General features: G+C 44.4%; 2 protein-coding genes across 3 annotated transcripts in view; one reads left to right on the top strand and one right to left on the bottom strand.

Annotated features, from left to right (window-relative positions):
* dhx34 (DEAH (Asp-Glu-Ala-His) box polypeptide 34) overlaps nt 1-14779 on the bottom strand; it is a 37198-nt gene extending 22419 nt beyond the window's left edge. For both annotated transcript variants that reach the window (XM_041878182.2, XM_045220017.1), the window contains exons 1-4: nt 13679-14779; nt 13309-13425; nt 11299-11493; nt 5508-5762 (exon numbers count right to left, since the gene is read on the bottom strand). In XM_041878182.2, the coding sequence (XP_041734116.2) occupies nt 5508-5762; nt 11299-11493; nt 13309-13425; nt 13679-14377 (1266 nt within the window). In that variant the 5' untranslated portion in view covers nt 14378-14779. The remainder of the gene's footprint in view (nt 1-5507; nt 5763-11298; nt 11494-13308; nt 13426-13678) is intronic.
* A 438-nt stretch (nt 14780-15217) lies between these two features.
* On the top strand, nt 15218-16581 carry LOC121568149. Its single transcript, XM_041878730.2, has 3 exons — nt 15218-15494; nt 15687-16416; nt 16542-16581. The coding sequence occupies exons 1-3, from the start codon at nt 15341-15343 to the stop codon at nt 16579-16581; spliced, it is 924 nt and encodes a 307-aa protein (XP_041734664.2). The 5' UTR covers nt 15218-15340.
* The last annotated feature ends 530 nt before the right edge of the window (nt 16582-17111 follow it).

Below are 17111 nucleotides of genomic sequence, written 5' to 3'. Positions count from 1 at the left end.
ACTGTACCTTATCCTGCTGTACTGTTACAATACCTTATCCTGCTGTACTGTTACAATACCGTTTCCTGCTGTACTGTTACTGTACCTTGTCCTGCTGTACTGTTACTGTACCTTATCCTACTGTTACTGTACCTTTTTCCTACTGTACTGTTACAGTACCTTATCCTACTGTTACTGTACCGTATCCTACTGTACTGTTACTGTACCTTATCCTGCTGTACTGTTACTGCACCTTATCCTACTGTGCGGTTACTGTACCTTATCCTACTGCTACTGTACCTTATCCTCCCGTACTGTTACTGTACCTTATCCTGCTGTACTGTTACTGTAACTTATCTTGCTGTACCCACACTGTACCCTATCCTACTGTTACTGTGCCTTATCCTGCTGTACTGTTACTGTACCTTATCTTACTGTTACTGTACGTTATCCTGCTGTGCTTTACTGTACCTTATCCTACTGTACTGTTGCTATACCTTATCCTGCTGTAATGTTACAGTGCCTTATCCTGCTGTACTGTTACTGTACCTTATCCTGATGTACTGTTACTGTACCTTATCCTACTGTGCTGTTACTGTGCCTTAACATTATGTGCTGGTACTGTACCTTACCCTGCTGTGCTGTTACTGTGCCTTAACATTTTGTATGGTTACTGTACCTTATCCTACTGTTACTGTACCGTATCCCGCTGTACTGTTACTGCACCTTATCCTACTGTACGTTTACTGTACCTTATCCTACTGCTACTGTACCTTATCCTGCCGTACTGTTACTGTACCTTGTCCTGCTGTACTGTTACTGTACCTTATCCTACTGTTACTGTACCTTATCCTACTGTACTGTTACTGTACCTTATCCTACTGTTACTGTACCGTATCCTACTGTACTGTTACTGTACCTTATCCCACTGTACTGTTACTGCACCTTATCCTACCGTACGGTTACTGTACCTGATCCTACTGCTACTGTAACTTATCTTGCAGTACTGTCACTGTACCCTATCCTACTGTGACTGTGCCTTATCCTGCTGTACTGTTACTGTACGTTATCCTGCTGTGCTTTACTGTACCTTATCCTGCTGTGCTTTACTGTACCTTATCCTGATGTACTGTTACTGTACCTTATCCTACTAAACTGTTACTGTTCCTTATCCTGCTGTACTGTTACTGTACCTTATCCTACTAAACTGTTACTGTTCCTTATCCTGCTGTAATGTTACAGTGCCTTATCCTGCTGTACTGTTACTGTACCTTATCCTGCTGTGCTGTTACTGTGCCTTAACATTCTGTGCTGGTACTGTACCTTATCCTGCTGTACTGTTACTGTAGCTTATCCTGCTGTACGGTTACTGTACCTTATTCTGCTGTACTGTTACTATACCTTATCCTGATGTGCTGTTACTGTGCCTTATCCTTCTGTACTGTTACTGTACCTTACCCTGCTGTACTGTTACTGTCTCTTATCCTGCTATACTGTTACTGTACCTTATCCTGCTGTACTGTTACAATACCTTATCCTGCTGTACTGTTACAATACCGCTTTCCTGCTGTACTGTTACTGTACCTTGTCCTGCTGTACTGTTACTGTACCTTATCCTACTGTTACTGTACCTTTTTCCTACTGTACTGTTACAGTACCTTATCCTACTGTTACTGTACCGTATCCTACTGTACTGTTACTGTACCTTATCCTGCTGTACTGTTACTGCACCTTATCCTACTGTGCGGTTACTGTACCTTATCCTACTGCTACTGTACCTTATCCTCCCGTACTGTTACTGTACCTTATCCTGCTGTACTGTTACTGTAACTTATCTTGCTGTACCCACACTGTACCCTATCCTACTGTTACTGTGCCTTATCCTGCTGTACTGTTACTGTACCTTATCTTACTGTTACTGTACGTTATCCTGCTGTGCTTTACTGTACCTTATCCCGCTGTACTGTTGCTATACCTTATCCTGCTGTAATGTTACAGTGCCTTATCCTGCTGTACTGTTACTGTACCTTATCCTGATGTACTGTTACTGTACCTTATCCTACTGTGCTGTTACTGTGCCTTAACATTATGTGCTGGTACTGTACCTTACCCTGCTGTGCTGTTACTGTGCCTTAACATTTTGTATGGTTACTGTACCTTATCCTACTGTTACTGTACCGTATCCCGCTGTACTGTTACTGCACCTTATCCTACTGTACGTTTACTGTACCTTATCCTACTGCTACTGTACCTTATCCTGCCGTACTGTTACTGTACCTTGTCCTGCTGTACTGTTACTGTACCTTATCCTACTGTTACTGTACCTTATCCTACTGTACTGTTACTGTACCTTATCCTACTGTTACTGTACCGTATCCTACTGTACTGTTACTGTACCTTATCCCACTGTACTGTTACTGCACCTTATCCTACCGTACGGTTACTGTACCTGATCCTACTGCTACTGTAACTTATCTTGCAGTACTGTCACTGTACCCTATCCTACTGTGACTGTGCCTTATCCTGCTGTACTGTTACTGTACGTTATCCTGCTGTGCTTTACTGTACCTTATCCTGCTGTGCTTTACTGTACCTTATCCTGATGTACTGTTGCTATACCTTATCCTGCTGTAATGTTACAGTGCCTTATCCTGCTGTACTGTTACTGTACCTTATACTGCTGTACTGTTACTGTACCTTATCCTACTGTGCTGTTACTGTGCCTTAACATTATGTGCTGGTACTGTACCTTACCCTGCTGTGCTGTTACTGTGCCTTAACATTTTGTATGGTTACTGTACCTTATCCTACTGTTACTGTACCGTATCCCGCTGTACTGTTACTGCACCTTATCCCACTGTACGTTTACTGTACCTTATCCTACTGTTACTGTACCGTATCCTACTGTACTGTTACTGTACCTTATCCCACTGTACTGTTACTGCACCTTATCCTGCTGTGCTTTACTGTACCTTATCCTGATGTACTGTTGCTATACCTTATCCTGCTGTAATGTTACAGTGCCTTATCCTGCTGTACTGTTACTGTACCTTATCCTGCCGTACTGTTACTGTAACTTATCTTGCAGTACTGTCACTGTACCCTATCCTACTGTTACTGTGCCTTATCCTGCTGTACTGTTACTGTACGTTATCCTGCTGTGCTTTACTGTACCTTATCCTGCTGTGCTTTACTGTACCTTATCCTGATGTACTGTTGCTGTACCTTATCCTACTGTTACTGTACCTTATCCTGCTGTACTGTTACTGTACCTTATCTTGCTGTACTGTTACTGTACCTTCTCCTGCTGTACTGTTACTGTACCTTATCCTGATGTACTGTTACTGTACCTTACCCTGCTGTGCTGTTACTGTGCCTTAACATTTTGTATGGTTACTGTACCTTATCCTACTGTTACTGTACCGTATCCCGCTGTACTGTTACTGCACCTTATCCTACTGTACGTTTACTGTACCTTATCCTACTGCTACTGTACCTTATCCTGCCGTACTGTTACTGTACCTTGTCCTGCTGTACTGTTACTGTACCTTATCCTACTGTTACTGTACCTTATCCTACTGTACTGTTACTGTACCTTATCCTACTGTTACTGTACCGTATCCTACTGTTACTGTACCGTATCCTACTGTACTGTTACTGTACCTTATCCCACTGTACTGTTACTGCACCTTATCCTACCGTACGGTTACTGTACCTGATCCTACTGCTACTGTAACTTATCTTGCAGTACTGTCACTGTACCCTATCCTACTGTGACTGTGCCTTATCCTGCTGTACTGTTACTGTAATGCTATCCTGCTGTGCTTTACTGTACCTTATCCTGCTGTGCTTTACTGTACCTTATCCTGATGTACTGTTGCTATACCTTATCCTGCTGTAATGTTACAGTGCCTTATCCTGCTGTACTGTTACTGTACCTTATACTGCTGTACTGTTACTGTACCTTCTCCTGCTGTACTGTTACTGTACCTTATCCTGATGTACTGTTACTGTACCTTATCCTGATGTACTGTTACTGTACCTTATCCTACTGTGCCTTAACATTATGTGCTGGTACTGTACCTTACCCTGCTGTGCTGTTACTGTGCCTTAACATTTTGTATGGTTACTGTACCTTATCCTACCGTTACTGTACCGTATCCCGCTGTACTGTTACTGCACCTTATCCCACTGTACGTTTACTGTACCTTATCCTACTGCTACTGTACCTTATCCTGCCGTACTGTTACTGTACCTTGTCCTGCTGTACTGTTACTGTACCTTATCCTGCTATACTGTTAATGTACCTTATCCTGCTGTACTGTTACTGTGCCTTATCCTTCTGTACTGTTAATGTACCTTATCCTGCTATACTGTTAATGTACCTTATCTTGCTGTACTGTTACTGTACCTTCTCCTTCTGTACTGTTACTGTACCGTATTCTGCTGTACCTTAATCTACCGTACCAGTGTTAGGGTATTGTTACTGTATCTTATCCTGCTGTACTGTTACTGTACCTTATTCTGCTGTACTGTACCCTATCCTGCTGTACTGTTACTGTACCTTATCCTACCTTTACTGTTACTGTACCTTATCCTGCTGTACTGTTACCGTACCTTATTCTACTGTACCAGTGTTAGGGTACTGTTACTGTACCTTATCCTACTTTACTGTTACTGTACCTTATGCTGTACTGTTGCTGTACCTTATCCTACTGTACCAGTGTTAGGGTACTGTTACTGTACCTTATCCTGCTGTACTGTTACCGTACCTTATTCTACTGTACCAGTGTTAGGGTACTGTTACTGTACCTTATCCTGCTGTACTGTTACCGTACCTTATTCTACTGTACCAGTGTTAGGGTACTGTTACTGTACCTTATCCTGCTGTACTGTTACCGTACCTTATTCTACTGTACCAGTGTTAGGGTACTGTTACTGTACCTTATCCTACTTTACTGTTACTGTACCTTATGCTGTACTGTTACTGTACCTTATCCTGCTGTAATGGTACTGTACCATATCCTGCTGTACTGTTATTGTACCGTATTCTGTTGTACTGTTATTGTACCGTATTCTGTTGTACCTTATCCTACTGTACTGTTACTGTAATTTATCCTGCTGTACCAGTGTTAGGGTACTGTTACTGTACCTTATCCTACTGTACCTTATTATACTGTACTGTTACCTTATCCTGCTGTACTGGTACTGTTCCTTATCTTACTGTACTTTTAATGTACCTTATCCTACTGTACTGTCACTGTACCTTATCCTGCCGTACCAGTGTTAGGGTACCGTTACTGTACCTTATTCTACTGTACCTTATTATACTGTACTGTTACCTTATCCTGCTGTGCCAGTATTAGGGTACTGTTACTGTACCTTATCCTGCCGTGCCAGTGTTAGGGTACTGTTACTGTACCTTATCCTGCCGTGCCAGTATTAGGGTACTGTTACTGTACCTTATCCTGCTGTACTGGTACTGTACCTTATCCTGCCGTGCCAGTATTAGGGTACTGTTACTGTACCTTATCCTGCTGTACCAGGGACAGGGTGCTGTGGAGGGGCAGGACGATCCAGCGCTTGGTGTGTGTGGCGTAGGCCTGGCATGCCTCCAAGATGGTGGATATCTCTGCCACGCCGCTGAGGAACAGGAGCAGGTCGCCCCTCTCCTCGGGCGGGTAGCGCTGGTCGATGCCCTGCAGCACCCGGAGGTATGGCCGGGGGTCCAACTTCTCAGAGCGGGACGGCTGCTCCTCTGGTGGGGTGGGCTGGTAGATCACCTACACATCAAACAGAGACAGGAGGGTGATATAGTCTGCATCCCAAATTACACCATAATCCTTCTGGTCAAAAGTAGTGCACTACAGTGAGGGAAAAAAGTATTTGATCCCCTGCTGATTTTGTACGTTTGCCCACTGACAAAGACATGATCAGTCTATCATTTTAATGGTAGGTTTATTTGAACAGTGAGAGACAGAATAACAACAACAAAATCCAGAAAAACACATGTCAAAAATATTATAAATTGATTTGCATTTTAATGAGGGAAATAAGTATTTGACCCCTCTGCAAAACATGACTTAGTACTTGGTGGAAAAACCCTTGTTGGCAATAACAGAGGTCAGACGTTTCTTGTAGTTGGCCACCAGGTTTGCACACATCTCAGGAGGGATTTTGTCCCACTTCTCTTTGCAGATCTTCTCCAAGTCATTAAGGTTTCGAGGCTGACGTTTGGCAACTCGAACCATCAGCTCCCTCCACAGATTTTCTAAGGGATTGAGGTCTGGAGACTGGCTAGGCCACTCCAGGACCTTAATGTGCTCCTTCTTGAGCCACTCCTTTGTTGCCTTGGCTGTGTGTTTTGGGTCATTGTCATGCTGGAATACCCATCCACGACCCATTTTCAATGCCCTGGCTGAGGGAAGGAAGTTCTCACCCAAGATTTGACGGTACATGGCCCCGTCCATCGTCCCTTTGATGCAGTGAAGTTGTCCTGTCCCCTTAGCAGAAAAACACCCCCAAAGCATAATGTTTCTACCTCCATCTTTGACGGTGGGAATGGTGTTCTTGGGGTCATAGGCAGCATTCCTCCTCCTCCAAACACGGCGAGTTGAGTTGATGCCAAAGAGCTCCATTTTGGTCTCATCTGACCACAACACTTTCACCCAGTTCTCCTCTGAATCATTCAGATGTTCATTGGCAAACTTCAGACGGGCCTGTATATGTGCTTTCTTGAGCAGGGGGACCTTGCGGGCGCTGCAGGATTTCAGTCCTTCACGGCATAGTGTGTTAACAATTGTTTTCTTGGTGACCATGGTCCCAGCTGCCTTGAGATCATTGACAAGATCCTCCCGTGTAGTTCTGGGCTGATTCCTCACCGTTCTCATGATCATTGCAACTCCACAAGGTGAGATCTTGCATGGAGCCCCAGGCCGAGGGAGATTGACAGTTATTTTGTGTTTCTTCCATTTGTGAATAATCGCACCAACTGTTGTCACCTTCTCACCAAGCTGCTTGGCGATGGTCTTGTAGCCCATTCCAGCCTTGTGTAAGTCTACAATCTTGTCCCTGACATCCTTGGAGAGCTCTTTGGTCTTGGCCATGGTGGAGAGTTTGGAATCTGATTGATTGATTGCTTCTGTGGACAGGTGTCTTTTATACAGGTAACAAGCTGAGATTAGGAGCACTCCCTTTAAGAGTGTGCTCCTAATCTCAGCTCGTTACCTGTATAAAAGACACCTGGGAGCAGGAAATCTTTCTGATTGAGAGGGGGTCAAATACTTATTTCCCTCATTAAAATGCAAATCAATTTATAACATTTTTGACATGCGTTTTTCTGGATTTTGTTGTTGTTATTCTGTCTCTCACTGTTCAAATAAACCTACCATTAAAATTACAGACTGATCATTTCTTTGTCAGTAGGTAAACGTACAAAATCAGCAGGGGATCAAATACTTTTTTCCCTCACTGTATATAGGGAATAGGGTGGGACTCAGCCATAGAAGAAAAGTGAGTTCCTGGACATGGAAGAGTGGTTAAGAAGAGGCATTACTATACAGTACCAGTCAAAAGTTTGGACACACCTACTCATTCAAGGGTTTTTCTTTATTTGTACATTGTAGAATAATAGTGAAGACATCAAAACTATGAAATAACACATATGGAATCATGTAGTAACCAGAAAAGTGTTAAACAAATCAAAAAATATTTTATATTTGAGGTTCTTCAAATAGCCACCCTTTGCCTTGATGACAGCTTTGTACACTCTTGGCATTCTCTCAACCAGCTTCACCTGGAATGCTTTTCCAACAGTCTTGAAGGAGTTCCCACATATGCTGAGCACTTGTTGGCTGCTTTTCCTTCACTCTGCCGTCCGACTCATCCCAAACCATCTCAATTGGGTTGAGGTCGGGGGATTGTGGAGGCCAGATCATCTGATGCAGCACTCCATCACTCTCCTTCTTGGTCAAATAGCCCTTACACAGCCTGGAGGTGTGTTGAGTCATTGTCCTGTCGAAAAACAAATGATAGTCCCACTAAGCCCAAACCAGATGGGATGGTGTATTGCTGCAGAATGCTGTGGTAGCCATGCTGGTTAACTGTGAATTTAATTCTAAATAAATTACAGACAGTGTCACCAGCAAAGCACCCCCACACCATAACACCTCCTCCTCCATGCTTTACGGTGGGATCTACACATGCGGAGATCATCCGTTCACCCACACCGCGTCTCACAAAGACACAGCGGTTTGAACCAAAAATCTCAAATTTGGACTCCAGATCAAAGGACACATTTCCACCGGTCTAATGTCCATTGCTCGTGTTTCTTGGCCCACGCAGGTCTCTTCTTCTTATTGGTGTCCTTTAGTAGTGGTTTCTTTGCAGCAATTCGACCATGAAGGCCTGATTCACACAGTCCCTTCTGAACAGTTGATGTTGAGATGTGTCTGTTACTTGAACTCTGTGAAGCATTTATTTGGCCTACAATTTCTGAGGCTGGTAACTCTAATGAGCTTATCCTCTGCAGCAGAGGTAACTATGGGTCTTCTATTCCTGTCGCGGTCCTCATGAGAGCCAGTTTCATCACAGCGCTTGATGGATTTTGTGACTGCACTTGAAGAAATTTTCCGTATTGACTGTCCATCATGTCTTAAAGTAATGATGGACTGTCGATTCTCTTTGCTTATCTGAGCTGTTCTTGCCATAATATGGACTTTGAATTTTACCAAATAGGGCTATCTTCTATATACCCCCCCACCTTGTCACAACACAACTGATTGGCTCAAACACATTAAGAAAGAAAGAAATTCCACAAATTAACTTTTAAGGCGGCACACCTGTTAATTGAAATGCATTCCAGGTGACTACCTCATGAAGCTGGTTGAGAGAATGCCAAGAGTGTGCAAAGCTGTCATCAAGGCAAAGGGTGGCTATTTGAAGAATCTCAAGTATAAAATATATTTTGATTTGTTTAACACTTTGTTGGTTACTACATGATTCCATATGTGTTATTCATAGTTTTGATGTCTTCACTATTATTTTACAATGTAAACAATTGTAAAAATAAAGAAAAACCCTTGAATGAGTAGGTGCGTCCAAACTTTTGACTGGTAGTGTATATTAAACAACAGCTGTCACTGAAATGCCCAATCATTACTATATATTAAACAACAGCTGTCACTGAAAGGCCCAATCATTACTATATACACTGCTCAAAAAAATAAAGGGCACACTAAAATAACACATCCTAGATCTGAATGAATGAAATAATCTTATTAAATACTTTTTTCTTTACATAGTTGAATGTGCTGACAACAAAATCACACAAAAATTATCAATGGAAATCAAATTCATCAACCCATGGAGGTCTGGATTTGGAGTCACCCTCAAAATTAAAGTGGAAGACCACACTACAGGCTGATCCAACTTTGATGTAATGTCCTTAAAACAAGTCAAAATGAGGCTCAGTAGTGTGTGTGGCCTCCACGTGCCTGTATGACCTCCCTACAACGCCTGGGCATGTTCCTGATGAGGTGGCGGATGGTCTCTTGAGGGATCTCCACCCAGACCTGGACTAAAGCATCCGCCAACTCCTGGACAGTCTGTGGTGCAACGTGGCGTTGGTGGATGGAGCGAGACATGATGTCCCAGATGTGCTCAATTGGATTCAGGTCTGGGGAACGGGCGGGCCAGTCCATAGCATCAATGCCTTCCTCTTGCAGGAACTGCTGACACACTCCAGCCACATGAGGTCTAGCATTGTCTTGCATTAAGAGGAACCCAGGGCCAACCGCACCAGCATATGGTCTCACAAGGGGTCTGAGGATCTCATCTCGGTACCTAATGGCAGTCAGGCTACCTCTGGCGAGCACATGGAGGGCTGTGCGGCCCCCCAAAGAAATGCCACCCCACACCATGACTGACCCACCGCCAAACCGGTCATGCTGGAGGATGTTGCAGGCAGCAGAACGTTCTCCACGGCATCTCCAGACTCTGTCACGTCTGTCACATGTGCTCAGTGTGAACCTGCTTTCATCTGTGAAGAGCACAGGGCGCCAGTGGCGAATTTGCCAATCTTGGTGTTCTCTGGCAAATGCCAAACGTCCTGCACGGTGTTGGGCTGTAAGCACAACCCCCACCTGTGGACGCTCGGGCCCTCATACCACCCCTCATGGAGTCTGTTTCTGACCATTTGAGCAGACACATGCACATTTGTGGCCTGCTGGAGGTCATTTTGCAGGGCTCTGGCAGTGCTCCTCCTACTCCTTCTTGCACAAAGGCGGAGGTAGCAGTCCTGCTGCTGGGTTGTTGCCCTCCTACGGCCTCCTCCACGTCTCCTGATGTACTGGCCTGTCTCCTGGTAGCGCATCCATGCTCTGGACACTACGCTGACAGACACAGCAAACCTTCTTGCCACAGCTCGCATTGATGTGCCATCCTGGATGAGCTGCACTACCTGAGTCACTTGTGTGGGTTGTAAACTCCGTCTCATGCTACCACTAGAGTGAAAGCACCGCCAGCATTCAAAAGTGACCAAAACATCAGCCAGGAAGCATAGGAACTGAGAAGTGGTCTGTGGTCACCACCTGCAAAACCAGTCCTTTATTGGGGGTGTCTTGCTAATTGCCTATAATTTCCACCTGTTGTCTATTCCATTTGCACAACAGCATGTGACATTTGTCAATCAGTGTTGCTTCCTAAGTGGACAGTTTGATTTCACAGAAGTGTGATTGACTTGGAGTTACATTGTGTTGTTTAAGTGTTCCCTTTATTTTTTTGAGCAGTGTATTAAACAACAGCTGTCACTGAAAGGCCCAATCATTACTATTTATTAAACAACAGCTGTCACTGAAAGGCCCAATCTTTAATTTCAACAGCCTGACCCTGCCACTTTGTTTGGCAGAATGAAAAATAGGACTAGAGAAATGTAGGCCTAACCACTTTAGAATTCATAGGCAGAGCTATGAATGCAAGGATTGTGCTTTTCTTGACTGTCACTAAAGCTTATGGTGGGCATTCGTAACCACAGATAGGATCTGCAGTTTGCTAGACATTACACAATATCTCTTAAGTACTGCCTACTCCTATCCCTATGACATAGCCTAGTCCAGAGGTTTTCAAACCTCTCCCTGGGAACCCCAAGCCGTTCCATGTATTTCAACTATTCCAGAGCACACCTGATTCCACTTGTCAACTAATCATCAAGCCCCTTGACTAGGTCAATCAGGTGAGCTAGTTCAGGGCAACAACAAAACATGTGAAAATGTCTGAAGGGGGTTCCAGGAGGAGAGGTTTAACATGTGTTTGTCCACTCACCTGTATAGGGAAGAGCCTGCCCGGGACCTGCAGCACAGGTGCAGTATTAAAGTAGCTGGAGAAGAGTTTGATGTTGATGGTGGCGGACATGAGGACCAGGCGGAGGTCGGGGCGGGCGGCCAGGAGGGAGCGCAGTACTCCCAGGAGGAAGTCACAGTGGAGGTGTCTCTCATGCACCTCGTCAACAATCAAAACCTGGGTGCAACAGGGAGGGAGGGAGGGAGGTAGATCCACACACAGACAGGTTACGGAACGGCTAGGATGCGTCCCAAATGGCACCCTAGTCCCTATATAGTGCACTACTTTAGACCAGAGAATGGCACCCTATTCCCTATATAGTGCACTACTTTAGACCAGAGAATGGCACCCTATTCCCTATATAGTGCACTACTTTAGACCAGAGAATGGCACCCTATTCCCTATATAGTGCACTACTTTAGACCAGAGAATGGCACCCTATTCCCTATATAGTGCACTACTTTAGACCAGAGAATGGCACCCTATTCCCTATATAGTGCACTACTTTAGACCAGAGAATGGCACCCTATTCCCTATATAGTGCACTACTTTAGACCAGAGAATGGCACCCTATTCCCTATATAGTGCACTACTTTAGACCAGAATAGCCCTACTTTAGAACAGAATGGCCTATTCATGCACTACTTTTGACCAGAGCCGCTATGGCAGGGTTCTTCAATTCTGGTCCTGGAGGGCCGAAACACCTCTGTTTTTCATCCTCTCCTTCTAATCAGGGGCTAATTCAGACCAAGACTTAATGTTTTGTACACTCAGTGTAAATCAATTATATTTACCTGCTATATATTATATTATATTATATATTACAATACCTGGTATATATTATATTATATTATATATTACAATACCTGGTATATATATATTTACCTGATATATATTATATATTACAATACCTGGTATATATTATATTATATATTACAATACCTGGTATATATTATATTATATGTTATACAGTATTACCTGGTATATATTATATTTCCTGGTATATATTATATTATCTGGTATATATTATATTACCTTGCATATACAGTGCATTTGGAAATACTTTTTCCACATTTTGTTACGTTACAGCCTTATCTTAACATTTATTTAAAATAAAATAAATAATCAGCAATCTACACACAATACCCCATAATGACAAAGCAAAAACAGGTTTTTAGAATTGTTTGCAAATTTATAAAATAAATTGCTTCACCTTAGGGATGGTGCCAGGCTTCCTCCAGATGTGACGCTTGGCATTCAGGTCAAAGAGTTCAATCTTGGTTTCATCAGAGCAGACAATCTTGTTTCTCATGGTCTGAGAGTCTTTAGGGGCCTTTTGGCAAACTCCAAGTGGGATTTCATGTGCCTTTTACTGAGGAGTGTTTTTGCTCTGACATGCATTGTCAATTGTGGGACCTTTGTTTTCACTTTGTCATTATGGGGTATTGTGTGTAGATGAATGAGGGATTTTTAAATTTAAATTTTAGAATAAGGCTGTAACGTAACAAAATGTGTAAAGAGTCAAGGGATCTGAATACTTTCCGAAGGCACTGTATATTATATTTCCTGGTATTTATTATATATTATATTACATGCTATATATTACATTATATATTATATTACCTGGTATATATTATATTTATCTGGCATATATTATATTACCTAGTATATATTATATTACACAACTTAACTTTTAAGAAGGCACACCTGTTAATTGAAATGCAGTCCAGGTGACTACCTCATGAAGCTGGTTGAGAGAATGCCAAGAGTGTGCAAAGCTAAGTGCAGTGGCTACTTTGAAGAATCTCAAATATAAAATATATTTTGATTTGTTTAACACTTTTTTTACAACTACATGATTCCATATGTGTTATTTCATAGTTTTGATGTCTTCACTATTATTCTACAATGTAGAAAATAGTAAAAATAAAGAAAAACCCTTGAATTAGTAGGTGTGTCCAAACTTTTGACTGGTACTATATATTCTATTACCTGGTACTGCTCCAGGGCCGGGTCAGCCTGGATCTGTCTCAGTAGTAACCCCTCTGTCAGGAACAACAGCTTGGTGGACGGGGTACGGGTCCCCTCGAAACGGATCTGGTACCCAACCTGCAGATAAAACACAGCTGTGTGTCAGTTTGGGTTCATCTGCTTGTAGGTCTGCTAAATGTCTGGGTGTTGGTTTTTGGTCTTTGTGTAAAGTGTACAAGATTGTGACAAAATCATCTATTTCAGAGAAAAAGAACACGTATTATTGTTTGAAAATAATGACATTTGTTTGATATCCCTGTCCAAGCGTGATTCCCCAAAAACTATTTTTCAAGACTGTAAATAAACAAGTTCCAGCTACACTGCCACCTACCTTGGAGCCGTACTGGTTGAGACTCTCGAAGCTGACCCTCTTGGCGAGGGAGATACAGGCGATCCGTCGAGGCTGAGTGCAGGCTATGTGACTGAACCCAGAGGAGAGGAGGTACTGGGGGACCTGGGTGGACTTCCCACAGCCTGTATCCCCCGCCACCACTACTACCGGGTTGGCCCGCACCAACTCCACGATCCGGTCCCGGTACTGGAAGATGGGAAGGGCTTTCTGCTCCGTCCTCAGCTTGACCAGCTTCCCAAAGCTCTGCCTTTGGCAGAAGTCCAGGAAGTGCAGCAACGCCAGGCGACAGTCAGCGACCACCTGACTCCCTGGGCCGGAGGAGCTCTGTCTGTGGCTGTGTCTCTGATCAGACCTCCCCGTCTCCAGCCTCTCCTCTGCGTCTTTGGTACAAACGGACACGTTGATCCGATAGCGGGCGTCATATTCCTTAGGCAGACCCAGATCTACAGTCTTCTTCCTGTCTCTGCCCTCCTCCATGTCTTCCTTCGTGCTGCCCCCTGACATGTCCTTCCTGGTTTTGAACCTCTGGAAGCGGTCGAAGAAGCCCCAGAACTCTTTGTGTTCCGTGGTTCCGTTCTGGATGTAGTCATGCTGGCGGAAGAAAATCTGATCCATCTGAGCTCGGCACTGAGGGCTGTCCCAGTCCCAGCTACGGCTGTCCCTCCTCCTCTCCGACATCTCTAACGTTACAACTTTATATAACACACACTCGCGATTCTGACGTCAAGTCAACCAGATGATTAGTAAGTCAATAAGGCTAGCTAGACACTCACTCAATAGTCAAGGGTCTCCAACATAGAAGTCTGACTTAGTTAGCTACTAGTAGAGCAGTTCGCTACTAGCTAGCAACTCCTCTGCATTCAAGATAAATAATGTGTAAGCTAGCTATAGCTACAGGTTATCTTGATTTCTTTTCTTTAATAATCAAAATACCCATAATCAATCCAGTATTCTGTCTGAGTTATGCTTTCCTGTTTCATCAGATCAATATTCAAGATAGCGCCAACAGGAAAATACATACAAACGATTGACAAAGTTTGCAGCGGAACAATAATAACGACGGTCCGTCCCAACTATTGTCCGATGAAAACTGCTGCCATCGGGTATATAGTTCCGCATGGTGAAGTTGATTTCTTTCACATTGACAAATCAAATACTTTATTGGATAAAAAAAATAATGAAATCTCAAACCATGTTTAGTTCTTAGGTTATGTTGCTTGTGAACACTGTAACAGCAAACACATGCAATATTCAGATCATTTAACCGGTTGCAATTATTCATTTTAGAAACATCTTGAACTGCATTCTTTATAGTTTAAGTATCACTCTGCACATTTACATTTACATTTTAGCAGACGCTCTTATCCAGAGCGACTTACAGTTAAGTGAGTGCATACATTTTTCATACTGCCCCCCCGTGGGAATCGAACCCACAACCCTGGCGTTGCAAGCGCCATGCTCTACCAACTGAGCTACAGGAGGCCCACTGATCAAGAAAGGGCTGGCTCACAAAAGCTCTACTGTTCTCTACTGTATTTGCATCAGAAACACTCCAGTCTCCACCTCCGCTGAGGCTTATCAGAGTGTCAGAGTACAGAGGGCTGTAGAGCAGGGAGGGAGATTTGCATTGTTGCTGGAGTGATGGAGAGAACAGGTGGTGGTGTGGAGAGCTCTGGAGCTGACAGCAGCCTGGTCGTCTGGTCTCTACTGATCTCCTGTCTCTTCTCTGGAGCTGACAGCAGCCTGGTCGTCTGGTCTCTACTGATCTCCTGTCTTCTGTCTGGTCCTGCCACAGGTACTATGGGGGGTGATTACTGTGTGATTAGCTCAGATGCACATTAGAGGTCAATTCAAATTAAAAACTCAAATTTTCCAACACTAGCAGCTGCCTAATCATGATTAACTGGGGAGAAGTCCTCACAATAACCTAAAATACAGTCATCTGTTAACAACATGATTGATGTTTACAGATATTCTCTTCTCCCAGGTGACCAACATGCCCACTGCTCTGAGTTCCTCTGTCTCAGTCCTCCCTCTCCTCTGGTGAGGCTCCTCAGCTTCTCCTCTGAGCAGGGTCCCTGTGGTTCCCCCTTAGACCTCCCTCCTCCACCAGGCCTCCCAGGACTGGCCCCTGGTCCTGTGGCCTGGAGCCCCCTGTGCCCCACGGTAGTGATCGTCCCGGGCAGGAGGCCAGCCAGGCTGCAGCCCAGCTGGGCGAGGGTGATGGCGGGGGAGCTGTTGGAGGCGGGGCTGGTTAATGTCCTGGTAGCTGATTGGCTGCTGCCCCCAGAGCAGGAGATCACCGAAGGAGCCAGGCAGGTGGGAGAGAGGCTGGCACAGGCCATACAGACACTACAGGTGGGGACACAGGCCACACAGACACTACAGGTGGGGACACAGGCCATACAGACACTACAGGTGGGGACACAGGCCATACAGACATTACAGGTGGGGACACAGGCCATACAGACACTACAGGTGGGGACACAGGCCATACAGACACTACAGGTGGGGACACAGGCCATACAGACACTACAGGTGGGGACACAGGCCATACAGACATTACAGGTGGGGACACAGGCCATACAGACACTACAGGTGGGGGCACAGGCCATACAGACATTACAGGTGGGGACACAGGCCATACAGACACTACAGGTGGGGGCACAGGCCATACAGACATTACAGGTGGGGACATGTTCCACACTGGGTAGAAGGTGGCCAATGATTTTTTTGTCCAGTAATATGCTTTAACTGGGTCAGGGAAACTGGCCCAAATTGAACAAGACTAACTCTGTTATAGTGTAGTAGACATGTTGAGGTGTTGATGTTTATTCCCCAGGAGGACCAGGGCTCTTCTCCAGAGCTGTTCCACCTGGTAGGGTTTGGTGTTGGGGCCCATGTAGCTGGTGTGGCTGGGGCCTGTTTGGAGGGAGCTATTGGCAGGATCACAGGTACTGAGACAGAACATGATACAGGGTTACATCTGGTAACAGTCCATTCTGAGTTTCAGAGGAACTGACAGGTCAAATAGTGTTTTGTTCTTTTCTTTTTATGTGTTCTGATCCAACTCAGGCCTGGATCCCTTCTCACCACTGTTTTCTGAGGCAGACAGAAGCCTGTCCCTGGATCACACTGATGCCCAGTACGTGGATGTGATTCACACCAACTTCAACCGTGAGGAACTCTAAACACACCATAAAGCCATGTAGTTACACCTAATAGTATAGTACACCATTTAGATATTTTTAACCAATCAGTGAGTTCATTACCTGGTGTATTTTCAGCCAATGAGCCGGTAGCTCCCCTGGGGGTTTCCAGACCGTTGGGTCATGTTGATTTCTACATCGGCAGAGGACATCAACTCCCAGGTTGTCCTCAGGCTCTCATGAAAAGTGTGTGCCAGGTTTTT

This window comes from Coregonus clupeaformis, chromosome 6 (assembly GCF_020615455.1).
Source record: "Coregonus clupeaformis isolate EN_2021a chromosome 6, ASM2061545v1, whole genome shotgun sequence".
NCBI lineage: Eukaryota > Metazoa > Chordata > Actinopteri > Salmoniformes > Salmonidae > Coregonus > Coregonus clupeaformis.
Note: the sequence above shows the minus strand (reverse complement) of the source record. Positions and strands in the feature narration are given on the sequence as shown.

Excerpts from the sequence above, each read along its gene's own strand:
- LOC121568149 (XM_041878730.2), top strand. The coding sequence starts at position 15,341 with ATGGAGAGAACAGGTGGTGGTGTGGAGAGCTCTGGAGCTGACAGCAGC. Across the intron at positions 15,495-15,686 it reads TCTGTCTGGTCCTGCCACAG|GTGACCAACATGCCCACTGC; the intron begins GTACTATGGGGG and ends CTCTTCTCCCAG. Across the intron at positions 16,417-16,541 it reads TGTTCCACACTGGGTAGAAG|GAGGACCAGGGCTCTTCTCC; the intron begins GTGGCCAATGAT and ends TTTATTCCCCAG.